Source organism: Bos indicus, chromosome 8, assembly GCF_029378745.1.
Source record: "Bos indicus isolate NIAB-ARS_2022 breed Sahiwal x Tharparkar chromosome 8, NIAB-ARS_B.indTharparkar_mat_pri_1.0, whole genome shotgun sequence".
In the NCBI taxonomy this organism is placed as follows: Eukaryota; Metazoa; Chordata; class Mammalia; order Artiodactyla; family Bovidae; genus Bos; species Bos indicus.
In genome coordinates, this window is record NC_091767.1 from 236,179 (window position 1) to 262,841 (window position 26,663).

General features: G+C 38.9%; 1 protein-coding gene and 1 pseudogene across 4 annotated transcripts in view; both read left to right on the forward strand.

The window, feature by feature from the left end:
- Nucleotides 1-2,314, forward strand: part of MFSD14B (major facilitator superfamily domain containing 14B) — a 118,091-nt gene extending 115,777 nt beyond the window's left edge. For all 4 annotated transcript variants that reach the window (XM_070794340.1, XM_070794337.1, XM_070794338.1 and 1 more), the window contains one exon: nucleotides 583-2,314. In XM_070794340.1, the coding sequence (XP_070650441.1) occupies nucleotides 583-831 (249 nt within the window). In that variant the 3' untranslated portion in view covers nucleotides 832-2,314. The remainder of the gene's footprint in view (nucleotides 1-582) is intronic.
- A 137-nt stretch (nucleotides 2,315-2,451) lies between these two features.
- Nucleotides 2,452-21,250, forward strand: LOC139184489 (coenzyme Q-binding protein COQ10 homolog B, mitochondrial pseudogene; annotated as a pseudogene).
- Nucleotides 21,251-26,663: the final 5,413 nt, after the last annotated feature.

Sequence of the window (26,663 nt, forward strand, 5' to 3'; positions counted from 1 at the left end):
AGTGTGTGTTCATTGCTTCTTGAGACTAGGGCGGGATCATTTCAGTGATAATGTCTTATGTAAAATATTTGTCTTGCCTTTGTTCAGATTCTGTTTTCACCTGCATAATTTCTGTGGTCAGAATGCTGTCCTCTGGTGAAACTGAGGCCAAATAAAAGATGAAATAACCTAAACTTCCAGCTACAAATTGAGCTGAAGTGCTTTTTCTACCTTTTATTTGCTGTTACTTCCCTGCTTCCAATCTATGTATAATATAGATTTCTGCACAAAACTGGAATTAATGTTCTTACATATACAGACTGCATGATCTCTGGTCACAGGGCAAGATTAGAGATAAACAGCTGTGCTTACATATTTGGTTAAGCTGTCGGAAAGCAGTGATTAGTTGCCCTCCATTGTATTCCAGACACCAGGCTTTGTTAGAATTTGCCATGACAGTTAATGAACATTTGCTAATGAGAAAGTAACTCACTTTTCAGTGGTGTGGTTTTTATTTTTTTATTTTTTTGGTTTATCCAGTACTAATTTTAGTTTGAAAGGCTAACCAAATTCTTCATCTTCATTTGTTTCCACACCCACCAGGGAGCTGTCATCCCAGGCCCACCATTTTTGTTTGGGGCGTGTATAGTTTTTATGTCTTTCCTGGTTGCTGTATTCATCCCTGAGTACAGTAAAGGTGGAATTCAAAAACACAGCAACAGTATCAGTGGCAGCCTGGCCAACACTCCAGAACGGGGCAGTGATGAGGACATTGAGCCACTACTGCAGGACAGCAGCATCTGGGAGCTTTCTTCCCTCGAAGAGCCTGGGCATCAGTGCACTGAGCTATAAATTCTGCAGAAAGGATTCTGTGGACGCCATCTCTGAGAGCCATGGGGGAGCCACACCACATGGAGACTTCATGGTGCTGGGGCGGGGATACCAGTGGCACCCTTCAGGGCTGAGTTTGAGAAGTAACCACCTCTGTCCCTCTGTCTTCCTCCCCTTCCTCCTCCTGTGCCTCTTACCCCATTCTTTTCCTTTTCATTATACATTAGAACTAAATAAGATTTGAAATATACTTTTCTGCAAGTTATCTGGGATCCACATTCAGACACTCAAAATCTATGGTAGAAATGATGGCTTTCCTTTAATAATGTCAGTGTAGGAGTGATCATGTCCTTTTCAAAAGGTGCAGGATTGTAATACAACTGCTGTCTCTGACAAAATTTAAGATAAAAAATCCCATATTTTCTCCTTTCCTGTTCCTCTGAACTGTGTGCGTTTATCCCATGACAGTTTGTGAGTGGCTGCTTCAGGAGTTGCTCAGTATCAGGGATCTGTTGCCTTTGTTCTAAGGTCAGCAAAAATCTAGTCTTACTCTCCTTTCTTTCTCTACTTCCTATTCTTGGCTAGAATGAAATTCAGCATATACACCTCTGGATAGTAACAATACTGATTAGTATTATTTAATACTTTTACCAGAGGAAGGAAAATTTTTTAATAAATCTAAATCATGAAGAACTAGCAGTTCAGATTCCTGGACCTAATGTCTTGGTTAGATCCATGGTGATTTTACAGAAGAAAAGGATACATCAAGCATTCTGGTGGCAACATAGAAATTGGAGGGTGCTTGTAAGAAGGTTCTCAACAAGGTAAACATTCCTAAGTGCAGATGAGAGTTAGTAACTGGATGCCAGTGGAGTTTATATCCAAGTTTAGACTCATGTAATGTTTTTTTTACTATTTACTCCCACCCACATATCCTGTGTCCTGCTTTTGACTGTATCACATCCCTACCTTAACTGTTATATGTAGGCATTTGTTTTCAGTCTTCGTTTTCATCTGTTATCTGCATTTTAAATCTCATAGGAATATGCACAGCAAATCCCTTCCTAAAATATGGGTTTAGGAAGCTCAGTTTCACAAGTGTCTTGCTAATTTTTCAAGATGTTTTATGGACAAAGAAAACTTTACAGATTTATGTGTTTTGCTGCACGGTAAGTGGAGCATTAACTAGGGCCCATCTTTAACATAGCACTCCTTTGAAAGTTTTATAGGTATGAAATATATGTAGCTATATCATAAGGAGTTTTAATTTTCTTTGATGGGGTGCTGTGTAAATCTTGTATTTATAAATATAATGAAAGTATTGACAGAAAAAATATATATACAACTTTTATAAAGGATTGTGTACTGACTGAATACATTTAAAAGAAAATATATTTTGAAACCTGTTCTGCTATGAACAAAGATAACATATCTTTTTTTACTATGCTGTTGATTTTTAAGTTAAGCTTCCTAATGCATAATAAATTTGCAATGGATACTTTTATGTCTTTTGTATTTCTTTAAAGCAAATGGTACCATTGATCTTTAGGTTCTCCTTTGGGTGACTTTCAGCTAAAATAAGTTTTTAGTCCTTAAGCTAATGCAAAAGATATGTGTATTTTCAAAATTAGTTTCATTTCACAATCTTCAAAATGAGTTCACAACTTTTTAAAAATTTTTCAAAAAGCAGGGATACAAACAGTTACTTGTACACCCATGTTTATTAGCAGCATTATTCACAGTAGCCAAAAGGTGGAAGAACTCAAGTGTACATTGTTGGGTGAGTAGATGAAGAAAATATGGTATATACAAAAATGGAATATTATTCAGCCTTTAAAAGGATTCTAACACATGTTATAACATGGATGAACCTTAATGTTATGCTAAGTGAAATAAGCAGGATGCATACTTTTGTCACAAAAGGAAAAAAACTGTATGATTCCACTTATATGAAATATCTAGTCAAATTCACACAGAAAGTAGTGGTTGCCAGGACTTGGGGGAAATGGAAGTGGAAAGTTATTATGTAATGGATAGATTTTCAGTTTTGGGCTTTCCCTGTGGCTCAGTGGTAAAGAATGTATCTGCAATTCAGGAGATTCAGGAAATATGGGCTTGATCTCTGGGTCGGGAAGATCTGGGGAAGGAAATGGCAACCCACTCCAGTATCTTGGCTGGAAAATCCCAGGGACAGAGAGGACCCTTGCGGGCTACAGTCCATGGAGTTGCAAAGATTTGCAAGAAAAATTCTGGAGATGGATGGTGAGGCTGGTTGCACAACAATGTAAATGTACTCAATGCCATTGAACTAACCTAAAAATGGTTAAAATGATCCATTTTATTATTAGGTATATCTTGTCACAGTTTTTTTAAAACTTAGGTAGATTTTTTAAATTGAGATAGAAGTCACCATTTTAACCATTCTACAGTGTACAGTTCAGTGACGTTTAGTTCATTCACAAAGTTGTGCAACTATTAGCATCAATTCCAGAACATTTCCATCATCCCAAAAGGTAGACCCCATCCCCATTAGCAATCACTACCAATTTCCCCATGCCCATCCCCTGAAAACCAGTAATATACTTTCTGTGTCTGTAGATTTGCCTATTTTGAATGTTTCATATAAATGGAATCATACAGTATGTGACATTTTGTGTCTGGCTTCTTTTACATACCATGTTTTCAAGGTTCATCCATGTTGTATCATGTGTCAAATTTTATTCCCTTTTGAGGGTGAATATTCTATTTTGTGCATATACCAAATGCACAAAATGGAATTTTCCTTTATTCATTTATCAGTTGATAATATCATTTGGTATTTGGATGGTTTTCACTTTTAATATGAATATTAACTCTCTGTGAACATTCTTGTCCATGTTTTTTGGTGAGCATATCCTGTTAGGTATATATCAGGGAGTAGAATTACTAGGTCATTTAGTGGAGAAGGCAGTGGCACCCCACTCCAGTACTCTTGCCTGGAAAATCCCATGGATGGAGGAGCCTGGAAGGCGGCAGTCCGTGGGGTCACTGAGGGTCGGACACGACTGAGCGACTTCACTTTCACTTTAGTACTATTTAACCATTTGAGGAACTGACACATCAGCTCCACATTTTACTGTCCTATCTGTAATGTCGGAGAGCTTCATTTCTGTATTTCTTTACCAATACTTGTTAATTTCTGTTTTGTTGCCACTGTTTGTAGACATTCTAGTGGGTTTAGAGCGGTATCTCATGGTTTTGATTTGCATTTCCATAATGACTAATCGTACTGAGCATTTTTTTGTGTCCTTATTTGCCATTTATATATATATATATATATTCTTTTTTTTTCTTTTTAAAGAAATGTCTATTCAAATCCTTTGCCTATTTTTGAATCAGGATGACTCTTCTATTGTTGAGTTGTAAGAGTTCTTTATAAATTCTGGACACAGTTCAGTACAGTTCAGTCACTCAGTTGTGTCCTACTCTTTGCAACCTCATGAACCACAGCACGCCAGGCCTCCCTATCCATCACCAACTCCCAGAGTCCACCCAAACCCATGTCCATTGAGTCGGTGATGCCATCCAACCATCTCATCCTCTATCGTCCCCTTCTCCTCCTGTCCCCAACCTTTCCCAGCATCCGGGTCTTTTCAAATAAGTCAGCTCTTCACATCAGGTGGCCAAAGTACTGGAATTTCAGCTTCAACATCAGTCCTACCAATGAACACCCAGGACTGATCTCCTTTAGGATAGACTGGTTGGACCTCCTTGCAGTCCAAGGGACTCTCGAGAGTCTTCTCCAACATCACTGTTCAAAAGCATCAATTCTTCAGCACTCAGCTTTCTTTATAGTCCAACTCTCACATCCATACATGACCACTGGAAAAACCATAGCTTTGACTAGACGGAACTTTATTGGCAAAATAATGTCTCTGCTTTTCAATATGCTGTCTAGGTTGGTCATAACTTTCCTTCCAAGGAGTAAGCATCTTTTAATTTCATGGCTGCAATCACCATCCACAGTGATTTTGGAGCCCAGAAAAACAAAGTCTGACACTGTTTCCCCATCTATTTGCCATGAAGTGATGGGACCGGATACCATGATCTTCGTTTTCTGAATGTTGAGCTTTAAGCCAACTTTTTCACTCTCCTCTTTCACTTTCATCAAGAGGCTCTTTAATTCTTCACTTTCTGCCATAAGGGTGGTGTCATCTGTATATCAGGTTATTGATATTTCTCCCGACAGTCTTGATTCCAGCTTGTGCTTCATCCAGTCCAGCGTTTTCTCATGATGTACTCTGCATATAAGTTAAATAAGCAGGGTGACAATACACAGCCTTGAGATACTCCTCTTCCTATTTGGAACCAATCTGTTGTTCCATGTCCAGTTCTAACTGTTGCTTCCTGACCTGCATACAGGTTTCTCAAGAGGCAAGTCAGGTGGTCTGGTATTCCCATCACTTTCAGAATTTTCCACAGTTTGTTGTGATCCACACAGTCAAAGGCTTTGGCATAGTCAATAAGGCAGAAATAGGTGTTTTTCTGGAACTCTCTTGCTTTTTCCATGATCCAGCAGATGTTGGCAATTTGATCTCTGGTTCCTCTGCCTTTTCTAAAGCCAGCTTGAACATCTGGAAGTTCACGATTCATGTATTGCTAAAGCCTCGCTTGGAGAATTTTGAGCATTACTTTACTAGCGTGTGAGATGAGTGCAATTGTGCGGTAGTTTGGGCATTCTTTGGCATTGCCTTTCTTTGGGATTGGAATGAAAACTGACCTTTTCCAGTCCTGTAGCCACTGCTGAGTTTTCCAAATTTGCTGGTACTTTGAATGCAGCTCTTTCACAGCATCATCTTTCAGGATTTGAAATAGCTCAACTGGAATTCCATCACCTCCACTAGTTTTGTTCATAGTGATGCTTCCTAAGGCCCACTTGCCTTCCAGGATGTCTGGCTCTAGGTGAGTGATCACACCATTGTGATTATCTGGGTCGTGAAGATCTTTTTTGTACAGTTCTGTGTATTCTTGCCACCTCTTCTTAATATCTTCTGCTTCTGTTAGGTCCCTACCATTTCTGTCCTTTATTGAGCCCATCTTTGCATGAAAAGTTCCCTTGGTATCTTAATTTTCTTGAAGTGTTCTCTAGTCTTTCCCATTCTATTGTTTTCCTCTAATTCTTTGATCGCGATCAGCATTGATCAAATTGATCATTGATCGCTGAGGAAGGCTTTCTTATCTCTCCTTGCTGTTCTTTGGAATTCTGCATTCAAATGGGTATATCTTGCCTTTTCTCCTTTGCTTTTCACTTCCTGTCTTTTCACAGCTATTTGTAAGGCCTCCTCAGACAGCCATTTTGCTTTTTTGCATTTCTTTTTCTTGGGGATGATTTTGATTCCTGTCTCGTGTACAATGTCACGAACCTCTGTCCATAGTTCATCAGGCACTCTGTCTATCACATCTAGTCCTTTAAATCTATTTCTCACTTCCACAGTACCCACTGGACACAGTACTCTTGATCAAATGTATAATATGTGAATTTCTCCCATTGTGTGGGCTCTCTTTTCACTTTCTTGATTGTATCTTGATGCACAAAAGTTTTAGTGTTGATAAAGTCCAGTTTATCAGTTTTTTTTTTCTTTTTGGTGCTTTGTTTGGTGTCCTATCAAGTCCAAGGTTATGAATTAATATGTTTTCTTCCTCTAAAAGAGTTTTATAGTTTGCATTTTCACATTTAGTTCTTTGGCCTTTCTTGAACTTACTTTTGTATGTGGTGTGAGGTAGGATTTCAGTGTCATTCTTTTTTGCACGTGAGTATTTAGTGACTGAGCATCATTTGTTGAAGAGATTCTTTCCCCACTGAATTGTCTTGGCACCCCCTATTGAAAATTAAGTGAACAATGATGTATGGGTCTATTTTTGAGCTTTCTTGTCTCTTGGTCTATTTTTTCTATCCTAATGGCAGTAGCACACAGTTTTGATTACTGTAGCTTTATCATATTGAGTTTTTAGATCAGAATGTATGAGTTCTCCAACTTTGTTCTTTTTAAAGGTTTATTGACTAGTCGGTGTCCCTTGAAATTCCTCAGGAATTGTAAAACCAGCTTTTCCATTTTAGGGAGGGGAAGATAGTTGGTATTGAAAGAGTTAATTCTTAGGTAGATTGATAAGAAGTCTGGGGGTCCCCAGGAGGAGAAAAGGACAAACTTTTTTTTCCTACATTCCTTCATGTTAGTCACATGAAACATTTTTTTGTTTAAGCCCAGAGCTAATGATTATACAACAAAAAACAATTCATCTTACTTAGGGATATGTTTTTCCTTAAACTCTGTACCAATGATTATATAACAACAAGGTGTCTTGCTTGAGGACATGTTTCTCTTAAGAACCTTCTGACTAATCCTGTCATCTTAAAATGTAAATTCTGGGAGTGGTTCTGGTAGAACCTTTACAAACTTGAGACATTCTTTTGATTTATTGTTAATAACCAACTGAAAAAGTATAAGCTGTCTTGCTAACACTAGTGAGGGGGCATTCTCTGTCCCCCTTCTGATGTCTTATGTCAGAAGCTTTCTGCCTTTTTTCACTGCAGTAAAACTTTTGCCACACAAAAGCTCTGAGTGATCAAGCCTGGTCCCTGATCCTGAAGAAAAATCTTTGGAGATCACCGCCATAAGCTATCAGTATCTTGCTAAGGGTTGAACTGAACTTGTAGATCATTTTGGGTGTAGTAAGATAATAATCTTAATAACATTATGCCTTCCTAACCATGAACATGGGGTGTCTTTACATTTAATTTCACTTTTAGACTTCATTTCTCATGTATAAAATGCATCTGATTTTTGTGTGTTGATTGTGTATCCTGAAACTTTGTTGAATTTATTGGCTCCAGTAGTTTTGGGTTTGTGTGTGTGTATGTGTGTGTTACTCTTAAGAATTTTCTGTCTTAAGGATCATGTTATCTCCAAGTAGGTAGTTTTCCTTTCCAGTTTGGATGTCTTTTATTTATTTTTCTTGCCTGATTTTCTGACTAGAACTTCCAGTATATCTTTGCTTTCTGTCTTCTTTATCTTAGGAGGAAAGCTTTCAGCTCTTCACCTTTGAGTATATTAGTTACAGATTTTTTAATAGACAACCTTTATCATGTTGTGGGACGTTCCCCTTTGTTTTTTGAGTGGAGTTTTTGTTTGTTATTTGTTTAGTTTTGTTTTATGATAAAAGGATGTTGGATTCTGTCAAATGTTTTTTTCTGCATTGAGATGTTTGTGGTATTTTATTCTTCATTCTATTATTGTAGTGTATTACATTGGTTGGTTTTCATACGTCGATCCACTCTTAAATTACTGGGATAATTCCCAGTAATTATCCCACTTGGTCATAATCTTTAATATGTTGCTGGATACCGTGCACATTTTTTACTTTTTAAAGATTTTTTCATCTATATTCACGAAGAGTATTGGACTTTTCTAATGATGTCTTTCCAGCTTTGGTAATGCTGGTTTCATAGAAAATGTTTCCTTCTCTTCTGTTTTTGAAAGAGTTTAAAAAGAATTAGTGTTGATAGTACTTTAAACATTTGATAGAACACTACAGTATTAAGTTACCCCACACCAGGTATTTGAACAGAGAATTTAATATAAGGAGTAGTTAACTATACTGTTAACTAGGCAACCAAAAGAGTGAAGCGAGAACTCTAAGGCAGTGGGTAGTGGCTCTCAAATTTCGACATGCATCAAGGTCAACTGGAGTGCTTGTTAAACACAGATTTCTGCTCACACTATCTGAGTCACTGACTCAGCAGGTTGGATAGTGCTAGAAAATCTGCATTTCTAACCAGTTCCCAAGACGTGCTGATGTTGCTGATTCTGGGACCACAGTCTGAGAAGCATGTATCACGGGGTTAACAACTGTAGTTTATCCAGAATGAGGGAACAAAGGGAACAAATTCGAATTATTAAAATCTTAGGGAAGATTCTCCATGTGGTTGGGTCTCAGACATCTTCAAAGAACAACTGATGGTGTTTCTAGGCCTGGAAGTAAGGTGTGTATGGAGGTGATACAGTGTACCCGGGGTTCTGTCCATGATGAGAAAACTGAAAACTGGATTTAACTGCTGCTATGGGAAGGAACTACCTTTGCCAGGGTAAAGAAATTGTTGGTATGAAGCTATGAGAAATGAGAAGACAGGAGGGAGTCAGTCAGTGCCCCTTCCTCTTCAGTTTGCAGCCTCCTTCTAAGCACCCTCCATTGGTAGAGCTAACATATGAGCTGACAAAAACAGAATGGGCATGCCAACTAAAGGGCAAGTTGGAACTGAAAGACCGTAACTGAATCACTGGTTGCTACAACTGGTGTGAGCTCCTGTGTGGCCACCAACAAACTCCGTTCTTCTATTTAATGAGATGTAACTCTTATTTGCAAGTGATGCATCCGCCCTGTCCACAAAATTAGGAGGCACAAAATCTTAGTAGTGAGTTATCTGTCACTGAACTATGTTGATTACTTCTCAATCCCCAAATAATCATAGTCCCATTTGAAAATTCTTTTAGCAAAAGGTATAATTAACCTGCAATAAAACTTGTATAAAATCAGAAGAGAAGAAAATGCTAACTCTACATGTACACACACACCAGCAAAAGGAAGGAGATGATAGTCACCTGTCCTGTCCTCGCTTCTGTGACTGGTCACGTGACCTTCGGTTCAGTTCAGTCACTCAGTTATGTCTGACTCTTTGCAGTCCCATGGACTGCAGCACACCAGACTTCCCCTGTCCATCATCAATTCCCAGAGCTTGCTCGAACTCATGTCCATCGAGTCACTGATGCCATCCAACCATCTCATCCTCTGTCATCCCCTTCTCCTCCTGCCTTCAATCTTTCCCAGTATCAGGGACTTTGACAATGAGTCAGTTCTTTGCATCAGATGGTGAAAGTATTGGTGCTTCAGCATCAGTCCTTCCAATGAATATTCAGGACTGGACTGGTTGGATCTCCTTGCAGTCCAAGGGGTTCTCAAGAGTCTTCTCCAACACCACAGTTCAAAAGCATCAATTCTTCAGTACTTAGGTTTCTTTATAGTCCAACTCTCACATCCATACATGACTACTAGAAAAACCGTAGCTTTGACTAGACAGACGTTTGTTGGCAAAGTAATGTCTCTGCTTTTTAATATGCTGTTTAGGTTAGTCATAGCTTTTCTTCCAAGGACAAGCATCTTAATTTCATGGCTGCAGTCACCATCTGCAGTGATTTTGGAGCCCAAGAAAATGAAGTCTGTCACTGTTTGCATTGTTTCTCTATCTATTTGCCATGAAGTGATGGAACCATATCCATGATCTTTGTTTTTTGAATGTTATGTTTTAACTCAACTTTTTCACTGTCTTCTTTTATATTCATCAAGAGACTTTTTAGTTCCTCTTCACTTTCTGCCATAAGAGTGGTGTCATCTGCATATCTGAGGTTATTGATATTTCTCCCAGCAATCTTGATTCCAGCTTGTGCTCCATCCAGCCTGGCATTTTGCTGATGTACTCTGCATATAAGTTAATTAAGCAAGGTGACAATATACAGCCTCAATGTACTCCTTTCCCAATTTTGAACCAGTCCCTTGTTCCATGTCTGGTTCTAACTGTTGCTTCTTGACCTGCATGCAGATTTCTCAGGAGGCAGGTAAGATGGTCTGGTATTCCCACCTCTTTCAGAATTTTCCAGTTTGTTGTGATCCACACAGTCAAAGGTTTTGGCATAGTCAATGATACAGAAGTAGATTTTTTCTAGAATTGGCTAATATTTAAAACTTCTGCTTCTACCCATTCCATTTCCTTGACCTTCGATAGAACTTCAGCTTGTTGGTGTTTTCTGACAGGTAACCAAGATCTGAATTACTAATGGATCTGCACCCTCAGTAGTTGTACCACCATCATCATCATTATCATTGGTACCTGTAATTTTTCAGTAATCTTGTTACTAGGCATGGAGTACTAAGAACTATCTCAGAGAATCCCTAGAGTTCTGGACATAGCTCTCCTTTCCCCTCACTCGCAGCAACTTTGTCTCCTGCCTCAGTGGCATGAGGAGGCCAAGTAGGAGTCTCATTTCCCAGTGCAGTGGAACCATAGATGTTTCACCTCATAGCAGCATTACCCACTTCTCTCCAACTGGCATCTCAGAATTGCAAAGAGGGTTAATTAAAAAGCCTCTTGATGAAAGTGAAAGAGGAAAGTGGAAAAGTTGGCTTAAAGCTCAACATTCAGAAAACTAAAATCATGGCATCTGGTCCCATCATTTCATGGGAAATAGATGGGGGAACAGTGTCAGACTTTGTTGTTTTAGGCTCCAAAATCACTGCAGGTGGTGACTGAAGCCATGAAATTAAAAGACGCTTACTCCTTGGAAAAAAAGTTATGACCAACGTAGATAGCATATTGAAAAGCAGAGACATTACTTTGCCAACAAAGGTCCGGCTAGTCAAAGCTATGGTTTTTCCAGTGGTCATGTGTGGATGTGAGAGTTGGACTGTGAAGAAAGCTGAACGCTGAAAAATTGATGCTTTTGAACTGTGGTGTTGGAGAAGACTCATGAGAGTCCCTTGGATGGCAAGGAGATCCAACCAGTCCATTCTGAAGGAGATCAGTCCTGGGATTTCTTTGGAAGGAATGATACTAAAGCTGAAACTCCAGTACTTTGGCCACCTCATGCGAAGAGTTGACTCTTTGGAAAAGACTCTGATGCTGGGAGGGATTGGGGGCAAGAGGAGAAGGGGACGACAGAGGATGAGATGGCTGGATGGCATCACTGACTCGATGGACGTGAATTTGAGTGAACTCCGGGAGTTGGTGATGGACAGGGAGGCCTGGAGTGCTGCGATTCATGGGGTCAAAAAGAGTCGGACACGACTGAGCGACTGCACTGAACTGAACTGAACTGTGATGGAAAGAGAAGCCCCTTCACTTCCTCCCTGGTGTCTTAATTCCTTATATTCTGGCTCTGAGAGTATGCTATATCATTTCCCATACAAAGCTATGGAGCTTGGATTTTATTCTTTTTAGCTTTTTTCTTTCTCAGTTCTGTGATTAAGTCAGAGGGAATGACCATCTTGGCTAGGTCTCCCTGTCTCTTTCTAGCTTGCTTGTGTTTGAAAACTTTTCCCCTTTCTTTTTATTTTTAATGTTTATGTGTTTGCCTGATCCTCCTTGATGTTGAGCCCAGAAATCTTCTATCTCACTCCTATTACCAGTGCAGCTCCACTGGAATGGCCTGAGCTATGAGGTTCTCTGCAGTGACTCTCAAATGTCTTATGTATCAACTAAGAGTAACTGTGCATGTTTGTCTTTGGGATACTAAAATACATTGATCTCTAATACTGGCTGTAATTATTTTAGTTCTAATAACTTTATTTTATATTTTGGTCATTTGGGCTAAGAAGAATAAAAAGGCTTATATTTTCTAAAATTTTAAAAGGGAACATAACTTGTAAAAATGTTATGAACAACCCCATGATATTTGAGGGCAGAGGTGAGGTAATGTGGAGATTATTAGTCTGTTCATACTTAAGTATTAATTGGAATTTTCTTTTCAACTCTGCCTGAGATTAGCTTCTTTAAGTTGAATCATTTATAATGCTCAAGAACATGAACAGGTAAAGATAAATGTATTACAAAATATTAAGATGCATTAGATGTATTAGGGTACTTCAGTATTTTAGCTATTTGGGGATTTTTTTATGGTTTATGTGTGTATAGCTGCATTAATGGTCATCATGGCCATTTTTATAAAGCTGTTACTTGTCTTGGAAAGAAGGTAATAATGAGTAGAATCATTGTGTTCTAAAATATGACCACTAGATGACAGTGGTTAGACAGTGGTTTTCACAGTTAGGGCTAATGCAGAGCATTGCTTGATTCTATTAGAACTTTAAAAAAAAAAAAAAAACAATTTTGTGACAATGGGCATTTTTAAATATCTGCATACCAAAATTCTTGAACAGTAAATAAAAAGAAGAGTAAAAGGGAAGAGTGGTAAGAGCTTAAAAAGTACATTCATCTATTTTCTTTTCTGACCATAGTAATTTTAGAAGACAGCATTGTCCTCTTCTGTTGTGTAAGAGTGATTGAGTCTTCCTTGTTCTAGTCTGACTTTTCTATCAGTGTGACAAGCTGCCAGAATTTCACTTAGGGAAGTTCTAAGTCTCGCCAATTGCTGGTTTCAAACTTGAGAGTTTAGGATATCAGCAAAGATAAAATTGTGAATTTTCTGTTGTATGGCTGTTGCTTTATAATTATATAAGAATCAAAAAGCCTTTGTCTAAATAGATTTAAAATCTACTTTCCTGCCATTAAAAACACAAAAAATATTCTTTCTCTCAGAGTTTTTAAGAGACCAAAATTCACTTGAAAAGATGATAATTGGGGCCTGGTCCCGGCTTACTGGTGACGGGCTTCACTAAGATGATCATGGCACCTCAGACAGGTAAGAGAGCCCAAAGGTGGTCTCGGGATGCCTTCCAAAGTCAGCACAGCCGCCAGAACCCTCGCTCTAGCGCAATGCCTGTGAGGAATGTCAGTTAGCTTCCTGTGGTATACTGATGAGCAGAACTCTTCCACTACATACCTCAATTTTGCCTAAGAAGATAAACGCAAAAACCTTCTTCAGAATTGCTGCACCATTAATAAACAAAAGAATATTCAGAAAGGAGAATTGTAGGTTATTCTATGCAGGAAATGTATGATGAAATGGAGAATTACAAGCATTTTGTTCTTTGGTGCAAAAAATCAGATATAATATCAAGGAAATCTGAATACTATAAAACACGATTAGAAATTGAATTTCCACCTGAACTGAAGTGCAGTACATCAGTAGTAACCTTGGTGAAACCACATTTGGTGAAGGTATCCTGTACTGATGGGAAGCTCTTCAATCATTTGGAGACGATTTGGCATTTTCACCCAGGTCTTCCTGGCTACCCAAGAACTTGTACTTTGGATTTTTCAATTTCTTTTGAATTTTGCTCACTTCTACACTCTCAGCTTGCCACAATATTTTTTCAATGAAGTTGTAAAGTAGATGGTGGCTGCCTTTGAAAGAAGAGCATGTAAGCTGTATGTTCCAGAAACAAACATACCTCAGGAAATGATGTTTCATGAAATTCATCACGTGTAAAGAGAAAATGAAATGGTCACCTACTTGTATCTAGTTTATTCACTTTTAGGAAGTGTTTTCATCATTTGCTTTCAGAAGTCAGAAAGCATATGTCGAACTCAGCTTTGATTATAAACCCATACCGTTGAAAATTTACACTTGGAATATGGAACCACATGTACATAGAATTCAATCAAGTATAATTTAGAGAAGTATGTATGTTAGCATATTTACAATAATAGGATGTCGTCACTGTTGCTAGAATACTGACATCATTCATTTGAGCAGAAATTGAAACTGTAAATTTAAACCTTTTAATTATTACCTCACCTAAAAGAGGTTGGTTGAGATACTCATGCAGTGTATACTGTATTAACCATGTCACATTTAAGTTATTAATTTCAGACTATTTGTAATTTATTGCCTTAGGGCCTGCCTCATGGCTTAGGATATTTGAGTAATAACCAGATATTTAAAAAAAAAAAAAAAACTGACTTAAAAATACTGTTAGTGAAGGTTCCCTGACACTTTTCTTATTTTTAAATTGTCCCTATAGGTAGTAGTAGATAATTCAGTATTATACTAAGGTTAACTTCCAGATAAACAACAATTTTTTTTTTTTTCCTTTTGGTGAGTGATCCAGAGGGTTTTTTTGGTCCAGAGTTTTAAGCTACTTTTCTCATAGTTTGCAACCCTCACCCTGATACTCTGACTGCTGAGTCAGTAGTGCTGAATCCATGTCAAATTTTGCTTACAGCAGTGGGCAATAGATCAAGATAAGTTGATTTATATGTCTGCAGCACCATGCATCCTTATTTTCTATTTATTGTGTATTCACTTTCAATAATGTATTTCAAACTGATATTTTTATAAACAATCAACATAAGGACTGAAGTAGTAATAAAGTTAATTTGTTTATTTTTTGTACAGTTAAAAATAAAGATGAGGGGGAACAGATGGAGGAGTAGGTGGAGGTGGAATACATCTCTCTCCATGGATACATCAGGAATACACCTTCAGACACAGACGTGCATACAGAACACCAGCTGAAAGCATACAGGAGGACCTGACCAGTGGAAAATCTTATATAGAACCACGCAAAACTCAGTAGGATGAAGGAACTAGGGGAAAAAATAGGAGTGTTAGTAGGAGTGGACATATCCTCAGCAGGTGGGGGAATGGAAGCAGGCGTCCGATCCCCACAGTGGGGCAACTGTCTGAGTCAGAGGAGAAACATTTAAGTGAAACAGCTGATCTGTGGCAGCCTAAACGGAATGAGAATCAGACAGTCCTTGCCACAGCCATACATACCCTGGGCAGGGACGCGGGTACCCTAGAAGGCGCAGCAGCTGGGAGCTGGAGTTTAGGGATTGTGGAGCAAACCCAGTTCGAGAGCTGCTGTTGACTGTGCAGAGACGGATCAAGGGGATATGAAGGGGGAGATCGTGGTGGGAAATGCCTGCAGAGGAAAGCTGGGCAGCCATGGGAGCAAGGCAATACTGCTGAGTCACTCACAGAATGTAGAGCCATCACCATAGCCTCTCTCCACATGCCAGCATTGGCAGTTGAACAATAGAGAGGCTGGCCCATCAAACACCTGAGGCACTGAACTACAGAGTAGGACCCCACCCAGGGTGCCCCTTTGAGTCCCTGATGGGGTCTATGGAGTAGGACCCCAGTCAGGGGCGGGAGGGCCTCTATGTGCCTGACATGTAGAACAACAGAGAGGGACCCCAGGCAAGGGATTCCCTCTAAGTGCCTGACCAGGCGGAGCTATGGAGAAAGACTGGCCAAAGAGGCCTTCTGATAGCCAGCTACAAGAGGCTCGAGAAAAGACTGACAGGGCCATAACTCCTGCCACGGAGGCAGTTTGTGTCCCTGCACACTTGGTGCTGCCAGGGTCCCTGCAAGCCAAGCAACTGCACCACCTTCACGCTCAACTCTCACTGGGGCAGAGCTACCACACGCAAAATAATAATAATAATAAAGTCTTGTGTTTATGTGCACAGGGTCACTTTGGTCCTGTCCGGCTCTTTGCAACCCTGTAGACTGTGGCCTGCCAGGCTTCTCTGTCAGAGAGGGGGATTCTCCAGGCAAGAATACTGGAGCGTATTGGCCAAAACTGGTTGCCATACCCTTCTAGAGCACTGTATTTCCTGCTCCCCTATCCGCCAACTCCCCTGAGTACCTGGTGCTGCCAGAACCCCTGCGACCCAAGCAGCTGCACCATCTCCACATCTGGCCCTCACAGGGACAGACCCAAGCCCTCCACGGCAGCCTCAGGAACAAACCCCACTGGACGACCCACATGGAGAGGTGGAAATAAAACCACAGTTGAAACCCAGGGGTAGTGTGGCTAAGGTAGAAGACCCAAAACCTTCCCACCAGCTGTACAAGCTTCAGATTAAATCCACACAATCAAATAGGCAAACTCTATATCTATGGAATATATAAAAGGACACTGAGAGCTCCCGCAAAAGAAAACACACTAGCTCTGATAGCTCTGGACATTGGAGGCAAGAACACACAGAAGTAGGACCAGACTAGAATCTCAGCAGCCCCCACAGCAGGTCCAGAGATCAGCACAATGTTGGAGGGCATCCTAGTGAGGTGAGGTGGACTATGATTTGCAGCACGAGAAAGGACTGACAGCAGTGACTCAAGAGAAATATTTATTATTCTTATTTTTTGACTTGTTCTGTAGATTCTTTTGGGTTTTTTTCTCCGCACCCCCCTGACCCCTCATTGTAGTTGTCGATTTATTGGCACTAAGATATCCAGTTAAGCTTTTCAGCTTTTTTTTTATTCCTTTCTTTTTCCTCAGTCACATTTTTTATTGTCATAAACCTCTGCCTCTAGGTTGGGCTTTTGCAGTTCTGGGGAGTTTTCCTCTTTTCTTCTTTTCTCTTTTTTTAATTTTAACTTTTATACCTATTATTATTTTTTCTACATTTATTCCTTTGTTTGCTTTTATTACTGTTATTTTCCCCTTGCAGTTAATCTTTAATGTATATAAATATCTACCTCTATTTTACTTTGCATATCTATTTCTTTCTTTTCTTTCTCTCCTTTCCTCTCAACATATATGTTAGTTTTATTTTCATTGCATTATTCCCCAATTGGCACCTTGCTTTAGTTTTGTTTTCCAGTTTGTGCTTTAATTAGTTTTGTTTTGGTAGGTATAATTTTTTGTTTCTTTTGCTTGCTGGGTCAATCTATTGTACTTAATATTTTTTCAACTGTTTTGATTTTGTTTATGGGTGTATATGTAAATGTATATATTCAGTCACACTTTTTATTGTTATAAACCTCTGCCTCTACACTGAACTTTTGCAGTTCTGTGAAGTTTTCCTGTTTTTTCCCTTTTTTCTTCTTCCATTTTTTTTCTCTTTTCTCCTTTTATAAGTTTTAATTTTTAAAACCTATTATACTTTTTCTACATTTATTCCTTCATTTTCCTTTCCTACTGTTCTTTTCCCCTTGAATTAATCTTTAATGTATATAAATCTTTTTCATCTACCTCTATTTAACTTTGCATATCTACTCTTTCTTTCTTTCCTTTCCACTCAACATATTTGTTAGTTTTGTTTTCATTGCTTTATTCCCCACTTGGCACTTTGCTTTCCTTTTGTTTTCCAGTTTGTGCTTAAGTTAGTTTTGTTCTTAACTGGTAAGTATAATTTTTGATTTCACTGGATCAATCTACTGTACTTTATTTTTGTTGGACTGCTTTCACTTTTTTCATGGGTGTATATGTACCTGTGTATATTCCATTATTTTAATTATTATTTGCCTGATTTTGTACATGCCATTTGTCTGGAGTTCATCTTTGGTTTCTCGTTTTTGGATATTTGTTTCACTCTCCCTTAATACCATAACAAACCACTTGTGGAATCCTCATTCCTGACCAGAGATCAAACCCCTGAACCTTTGGAGTGGGAGCACTGACTCCAACACCCTAGACTACTAGGGAACTAACCCTAGGGAGTATCACATAGTGAGAACTCACACAAAGGAAACCACTTGAATACAAGACCCAACATCAGCCAACCACCAGTAGCACCCTGTGCAGGATGCCTCATCTAAACAACAAACAAAACAAAAATACAAACCCAATCATCAGCAGACAGGAGTACCACCTCACTCAGCCTTGTCCATCAGAGGAAAAACAGCACAAATCTCACCCTATAAGAAGCTCACACAAACCACTGGACCAACCTTAGGAAAGCAGAAACCAAAAGGAATAAAGAATACAACCTTCTTCAAGGAAAGAATTCATCTTTCCTTAAAGCCTGGGGAAAGGAGACCTCAAACACAATAACTTTAAAAAATATATGAAAAGGCAGAGAAATACTGCACAAATGAAGGAACAAACTAGAAACACAGAAGTCCAAATAAATGAAGAGGAAATAGGAAACTTACCTGAAAAAGAATTCAGAATAATGATAGTAAAGATGATCAAAAACCTTGAAAAACAAAATGGAGAAAATGCAAGAATCAATTAACAAAGACCTAGAAGAATTAAAGAATAAGCATACAGAGACAAACAACACAATTTCTGAAATTAAAAATATTCTAGACAGAATCAATAGCAGAGTATCTGAAGCAGAAGAATGAATCAGTGAGCTGGAAGATAAAATGGTGTAAACAACTTCTGAAGAGCAGAATAAAGTGAAAAGAATGAAAAGAGCTGAGGACAGTGTCAGAGAACTCTAGGACCACATCAAACACACCAATAGTCGATTTATACAGGTCCCAGAAGAAGAAGAGAAAAAGAAAGGGTATGAGAAAATTTTTGAAAAGACTATACTTGAAAATTTCCCCAACATGGAAAAGGAAATAGGCAATCAAGTACAAGAGGCACAAAGAGTCCCATACAGGATAAACCCAAGGAGAAACATTCCAAGACACATACAAATCAAACTAACAAAGACTAAACACAAAGAAAGAATATTAAAAGCAGTAAGGAGAAATGACAAGTAAAATACAAGGGAAGCCCCATACACTTAACAGCTGGTCTTTCAGCAGAAACTCTGCAGGCAAGAAGGGAATGGCAGGATATATTTAAAGTATTAAAAGGGGAAAATCTACAACCAAGATTACAGTACCTGGCAAGGATCTCATTCAAAATTGATGGAGAAATCAAAAGCTTTGCAGACAAGCAACAGTTAAGAGAATTCAGTACCACCCAACCAGCTTTACAACAAATGTTAAATGGATTTATATCGTCAAGAAATACAACAGAAGAAAAAAGATCTACAAAATCAACCCCAAACAATTAGAAAATGGCAATAGGAACATATATATCAATAATTGCTTTAAATGTAAATGGATTAAATGCTTCAACCAAAAGACACAGACTGGCTGAATGAATACAAAAACAAGACCTGTATATATACTGTTTACAAGAAACCCACTTCAGACTTAAAGACACATATAGACTGAAAGTGAGAGGGTGGAAAAATATATTCCATGCAAATGGGGAGCAAAAGAAAGCTGGAGTAACAATCCTCATATCAGACAAAATAGACCTTAAAATAAAGAAGATTACAAGAGACAAAGAAGGACACTACATAATGATCAAGGGATCAATCCAAAAAGAAAACGTAACAACTGTAAATATCTATGCACCCAACTTAGGAGCACCTCAAAACATAAGACAAACACGAACAGATATAAAATGAGAAATTGACAGTAACACAATAATAGTAGGAGACTTTAACACCCCACTCACACCAATGGATAGATCATCAAAACAAAAAATTAATAAGGAAACACAAGTCTTAAATGATATGTTAAATGAGTTGGATCTCATTGATATCTTCAGGACATTCCATCCAAATGCAGAAGAATACACCTTCTTCTCAAGTGCACATGGAACATTCTCCAAGATAGACCACATCTTGGGTCACAAAAATTCAGTAAATTTAAGAAAATTAAAATCATATCAATTTAAGAAAATTCAGTAAATCTAAGAAAATTGAAGTCTTGTATATATATATGATTTCAATTTTCTGCATCTTCTCTGACCACAGAGAACATGGAAGCAACCTAGATGTCCATCAACAGATGAATGGATAAAGAAGTTGTGGTATATACACACAATGGAATATTATTCAGCCACAAAAAGGAACGCATTTGAGTCAGTTCTGATGAAGTAGATGAACCTAGAACCTATTATACAGAGTGAAATGAGTCAGAAAGAGTAAGATAAATATCATATTCTAATGCATATATACAGAATCTACAAATATGGTACTGAAAAATTTATTTTTAAGGGCAGCAGTGGAAAAACAGACAGAGAATAGACTTATGGACATGGGGTGAAGGGAGGAGAGGGTGACATCTGGCAAGATGCCAGAGTCCAGCTCCAGCAGCCAGGGATTCAACCTGAAGGGATGAGCGGTGTCGGCGAGAAACTGAGGCAGCCTCTCATTTTGCTTGGACTGCCTGTTTATTTCAAGCTTATGATTCTCTTTTGTACTTTTACAAAAGCATTAGGTCAGAGGTTTGATATTTTTAGTTCCCATTGACCCAGATTTATTTTTCTCCAAAAATCATTGTTGCCCCTCTAAAGGAGTGCCTTTCTCAGCAATTTTCTCATCTACTTTTTCTCATGTGTCCTTGTGAATACACTGTAACTCATGCTAATGTCTGGGCTGCATACCACATTCCTCAGTTTAATTCTTATCTTTCTAAGTCCATTTGCCCCTAGTATCCTAAGCTCACTATTTCTTAGAAAGGGCTTCTTGCTAATAATATCTCTAAAGTCCCTAATTTCTATAAGCTATAGTAGAATATGCTAATATTACATTAATCCTTAAATCTTTAGCTTCTAACTATTTTAATTATTCCTAAGCCCTCAATTCAGCAAACTCCTTTGCCATAAACACTTTTTTCACAAATGGGCTTCAGATAGCAATCCCTCCCATGGCCTCAAGCTGCGGCCTGTGTGCTCACCCTGGAACATTTTTTTGTAAAAGTCCTTGAACAAATGTCAGTGATTAACTTTATGTACTATTCTTTTAGCACAGCTGCAGAAGGCTTTATGCCTTCTCGTGCTCCTCTCAAAAACAATAATCACCTTAATATTCTCTTCAGTCAACTCAGCCAAGGAAAGGAAAAAACAAGTCAGAATCACAAAGCCTAACTGCTTCATTCCGGGTCCGTGCCTGCGGAACAAAGGGAGGGGGTTTAGGGCCATGCATCCATTTTGTCAGTAATGCCTAACGCAGCTCCCGACAGCAAGAGTAGCATGGAAACTTACATTACCGTATGTAAAACAGATACCCAACGGGCATTTGCTGTATGGCTTAGGAAACTCAAACAGGGTCTCTATCAATTTAGAGGGGTGGGAAGGGGCAAAAGGTGGGAGGAAGGTTCAAAAGGGAGGGGATATATGTATACCTATGGCTGATTCATGTTGAGGTTTGACAGAAAACAACAAAATTCTATAAAGCAATTATCCTTCAATTAAAAAAATAAAAGAAGATCCACATAGTCAAAGTTAGGGTTTTTCCAATAATCATGTATGGATGTGAGAGTTAGACCATAAAGAAGGCTGAGTGCCAAAGAACTGATGCTTTCAAATCATGGTGCTGAAGAAGACTTCAGAGTCCTTTGAACAGCAAGGAGGTCAAACCAGTCAGTCCTAAAGGAAATCAGTCCTGAATATTCATTGGAAAGACTGAGGCTGAAGGTTTGGCCACTGGATGTGAAGAGCTGACTCATTGGAAAAAAAAAGAAAAAACCTAAAATGCTGGGAAAGATTGAAGGCAGGAGGAGAAATGGGCAACACAGCATGAGATGGTTGAATGGCATCACCAACTCAATGGACGTGAACAAACTTCACAAGATGGTGAGGGACAGGGAAGTCTAGCTGTAGTCCGTGGGGTTGCAACGAGTCCAACTTGATGACTGAACAACAACAGCATACTCACGTGCACGTGTGCACACACAATGGAATATTATTCAGTCATCATAAAAGGAAATATTGCCATTTGTAACATTATGAGTGGACCTGGAGTGCATTTATGCTAAATGAATAAATCAGACAGAAAAACAAATACTGCATGATCTCACTTATATGTGGAGTCTAAAAAACAAAATTAAACCCATAAATATAGAGAATAGAGAGAAGAGATTGGTGGTTTCCAGCTGTGGGGGGTGGCAAAAATGAGTGAAGGTGACCAAAATGTACAAACTCCAGTTATAAATAAGTCAAAGGGATGTAACATAGAGCATGATGACTATTGTTAATACTTTGTTGTATATTTGAAAGTTGCTGAAAGAATAAATATTAAAAGTTCTATCACAAGAAAAATTTACTATGTGGTGATAGATATTAAGTAAGTGATCATTTCACTGCGCACACACACATAAAGATTACAATGACTCTAGAAAACAGTTTGGCACTTTCTTATAAAACTGAACGTGCAATTACCCATCAATTGCACCCTTTGGACATTTATCCCAGGGAAATGAGAATTTATGTTCACACAAACCCCTGTAGGTGAATGTTCATAGAGGTTTTATTTGTTCATGAACAAATAAATAAATCAAAACGAACATACAATTTATGTTCACACAAACCCCTGTAGGTGAATGTTCATAGAGGTTTTATTTGCTCATGAACAAATAAATAAATCGAAATGAATCAATCCAGATGTTGTTCAATAGGTGAGCTGTTAAACTATATCAGAAGCACTAGTCATAAGTAAAAATGAACAAACTAAAATTCCAAATTTCTAGTTCTGCTAATAAGGAGCTTAGAAGTTGCCACTTCATCCTAACAATAAATAAAAAAACTGAAGAGACTGAAAACTCAAAAACTATTCTTGGGTCCATAAGACATGGGGGAACAAGTCACTGCCTGTCCTCAAGATTAGAGACACAGACAGATGAATTCAGAAAGTCTCAACTTAAGAGAGCAAAGACTCATGAATAGAAACCGCCTTATTTGTGAACACTGAACTGTAATCGATGAATTGCAGGAGGCTCAGTGTGAACAACTTTGAGAGTTAAAAACCCCAGAAGACCAAATCTTTGGAGAGTTCCCACAGTTTCATGAGATTCACCACTAGGAGCTTGACCAAGCTCTTATGGTAAATCCTGGGGGAAAATGTGTTTCTGACCTGGAGAGTTGAGTGGGTGGACCATTTTGAAATACACCAGAGCATCCTGTTCTTAACAAGGCCTGCTCTTAGAAGAAACTAGTTAACAGGAGCCTAATTTTCTGGGGTATTAACAGCCTAACTGATCTGGGGGAAGGGAAATAACCATGCAAAGTCGCTCCAGTCGTGTTCGACTCTTGTAGCCCTCTAGGATCTTCCGTCCATGGGGTTTTCTAGGCAAGAATACTGGAGTGGGTTGCCTCTCCAAGCAAGTGGAATTCCCTTGCTTTTTCTATGATCCAGCAAATGTTGGCAATGAACAGAGAAATGAACCAATGTGTTTTTATGGCAGGTTCATCTGCAACTCTCAAGCCTCAACAATGGGCATATACTTCTTTTGCCATCAGACCCCAATTCCCAGGTTCATAAAAACATGTCGCCCTACGTTTTCAGAGCTTTGTAAAGACACTCCTAGGAAACACTGTATCATTCCATGAGAGAAAAAAAAAATGTCAGGGGGTAGGGTGTTTTGTGAGTGTTGACTGCCATTCTTGTTGTTACTCTGATTAGGTACTGTCAGATGACTTTCCAGCAAGAAGTCAGAAGCCTGCTTTTTGTTTCAGAAAACTCAAAATCATGACCAAAGATGTGATTGAAATGAAAAGGAAAATGAAGAAGTATGTTTTTCTGGCAAGTATGAGGCTGAAACTACCCAGATTTCACTGGGTAAATACACTTCTTTTGCCATTAGGCCCCAATGCCCAGGTTCACAAAAACATGTTTCCCTGCAGTTTCAGAGCTGTGTGAGACACTTCTAGGACTTATTGTATCATTCCAAGAGAAAAAGTGTCAGGGGGGAGTGTTCTGTGAATGTTGACTACCATACCAGTTGTTACTCTGATAAGGGTAAACTGTTCTGTCAGATGACTTCCCCTCAAGAAGCTGGAAGTATCCTTTTTGTTTCAGAAAACTCAAAGTCATCACGACCAAAGCTATTATAAGGGAGAGCAAAATAAACCAGGGAGTTTCTGACAAGTTTAATGCTGCAACTGTCCAGCTTTCACTGGGGGAAGTGCTGATTTTGCCGTCAGACCCCAATTTCCAGGTTCACAGAAACGCAGTGTTCCCTGTAGTTTTGGTGCTATTTGAAGACGCTCCTAGGATGCAATACGTCATTCCGTGAGAAAAGAAGCCGGGGGGAGTGTCTGTGAGTGAATGTCGACTGCCAAACCTGTCGTTACTCTGGTTAGGTGTAACTGAACTGTCAGATGACTTCCCAGAAAGAAGGGGCAAGCAGCCTGTTTCTTACATAAAACACAAAAACTTGACCAAAGTTGTTATCATGAAGATAAAAACGAACCAGTCTGTTTCTTGGCAGGATTGTGGCTGCAATTATCCATTTTATAAATGTGGGAAAGACAGCTTTTACTTGTTTTTGTTTGTTTGCAGATTCACAAATGCATGTTTCCTGGCAGTTTCTGAGTTGTGTAAAGACACACTTAGGACACATTGTACCATCATATGGAAAGATGACAGTAGAGTGTTCTGTGAGTGTTGACTGACTTACATGTTGTTACCCTGATTAGGTGAATCTGTACTTCCAGATGACTTCCTACCAAGAAGTGGCAAGCAGCCTGTTTCTTTCAGAAAACTCAAAAACTAGACCAAAGATGTTGGTGTAATGATGAGAGAAAAGAACCAGAGTGTTTTTCTGTCAGGACTGATGCTGCAGTTCTCCAGCTTTCACAGTGGGAATATTCTTGGTTTGCCATCAGGCCTCAGTTCCTAGGCTCATAGAAGCACGAACCTGGAGCTTTCTGAGCTTTGTAAAGACACTCCTAGGAAGCACTGTGCCATTCCATGAGAAAGAAACATCAGGGGAGAGTGTTCTGTGTGTGCTGAAACTGTGCTGTCAGATGACTTCAGCAAGAAGTGGAAACCAGCTCATTATTTTCAGAATACTCAAAAACTAGACCAAATCTGCTTCTGTAATGAAGAGAACAATGAACCAATATGTTTCTATAGCAGGTTTTAGGCTACAACTACTCAGCTTTCACAGTGGGGAAATACTTATTTTGCCATCAGGCCCCAATAACCAGGTTCAAAGAAGCATGTTTCCCTTCATTTTCAGAGCTTTGTAAAAACACACCTAGGAAACACTGTACCAGTCCATGAGAAAAGAGGTCAAGGGAGAGCGTTCTGTGATTGTTGACTGCCATACCTGTTGTTTCCCTGATTAGATGAAAAAGTACTGTCTGGTGACTTCTGAGCAAGAAGTAGCCTGCACCCTGTTTCTTTCAGAAAACTCAATAACTTGATCAAAGATGTTGTTGTAATAAAAAGAAAAATGAATCCATGTGTTTTCCTGGCAGCTCTGAGGCTGCAGTTATCTAGCTTCCACAGGTGGAAAATACAGCTTTTACCATAAAGGCCCAATTCCCAGGTTCACAAAAGCATGTTTCCTGGCTGTTTCAGAGTTGTGTAAAGACACACTTAGGACACACTGTACCATTCCATGAGAAAAATGGCAGGGGAGAGTGTTCTGTGACTGTTGACTGCCATACCTGTTGTTACTATGATTAGGTGAAATCACTAAAAATCACTAGAAATTACTGTCAGATGAGTTCCCAGCCTGAAGTTGGAAGCATCCTTTTTATTTCAGAAAACTCAAAATCATGGTGAAAGCTGTTGTTGAGAATAATGAACCAATGTGTTTTAGTGCAAGTTTAAGGCTACAGCTATCCAGCTTTCATAGTGGGAAAATACTTCTTACGCCATCAGGCCCTATTCCCAGGTTCGCAAAAACATGTTTGGTGCAGTTTCAAAGCTGTGTAAAGACACTCCTGGGATACAATGTACCTTTCCATGAGAAAGGATGTCAGAAGAGAGAGTTCTGTGGGTGTTGACTGCCATACCTTTGCTTCCTAATTAGTGAATCTGTACTATCAAATCACTTCCCAGCAAGAAGTGACACGCAGACTGTTCCCTTCAGAAAACTCAAAACTAAACCAAAGTTGTTGTGGTAATGAAGAAAGAAATGAGTAAGTGTAATTTTCTGGCAGGATTAAGGCTGCAACTATCAAGCATTCACATGGAAAATACTTTTTTAGTCATCAGGGCCCAATTCCCAGGTTCACAAAAACATGTTTTCTGGTGTTTTCAAAGCTTTGTAAAGACACAGCTAGAAAACACTGTACCATTCCATTAGAAAAGAGGTCATGGGAAGGTGTTCTTTGAGTGTTGATTGCCATACCAGTTGTTACCTGAGAGGGTTAGCAGCCTCTGTAGGAAGGCCAGAGGTCCCTAATTAGCAGGAGGAAATAAACTGCAAGTGGCAGACATTTTTTTCCTTCTCTATACAAAGTTACAGGAAACTTCTTCTAATCATGTGTTGCCATGATGACACCCGGTTCCACCTGAACTTAACTTTTCTCAAACCTTCACCTAAACAATGTGTTTTTCTTATGGAAATGTTCTTCTTAAACTATGTTAATAAAACTATGTATTTGCTTTAGAATCTATCTTTAACATTGATGTCAATTGTTTTACAACCAGAGATGACTCCCCTTGTGGCAATGATATCTCAAAACGTATGTTGTGGGAGAGGGACCAGGTGCAACTCTCT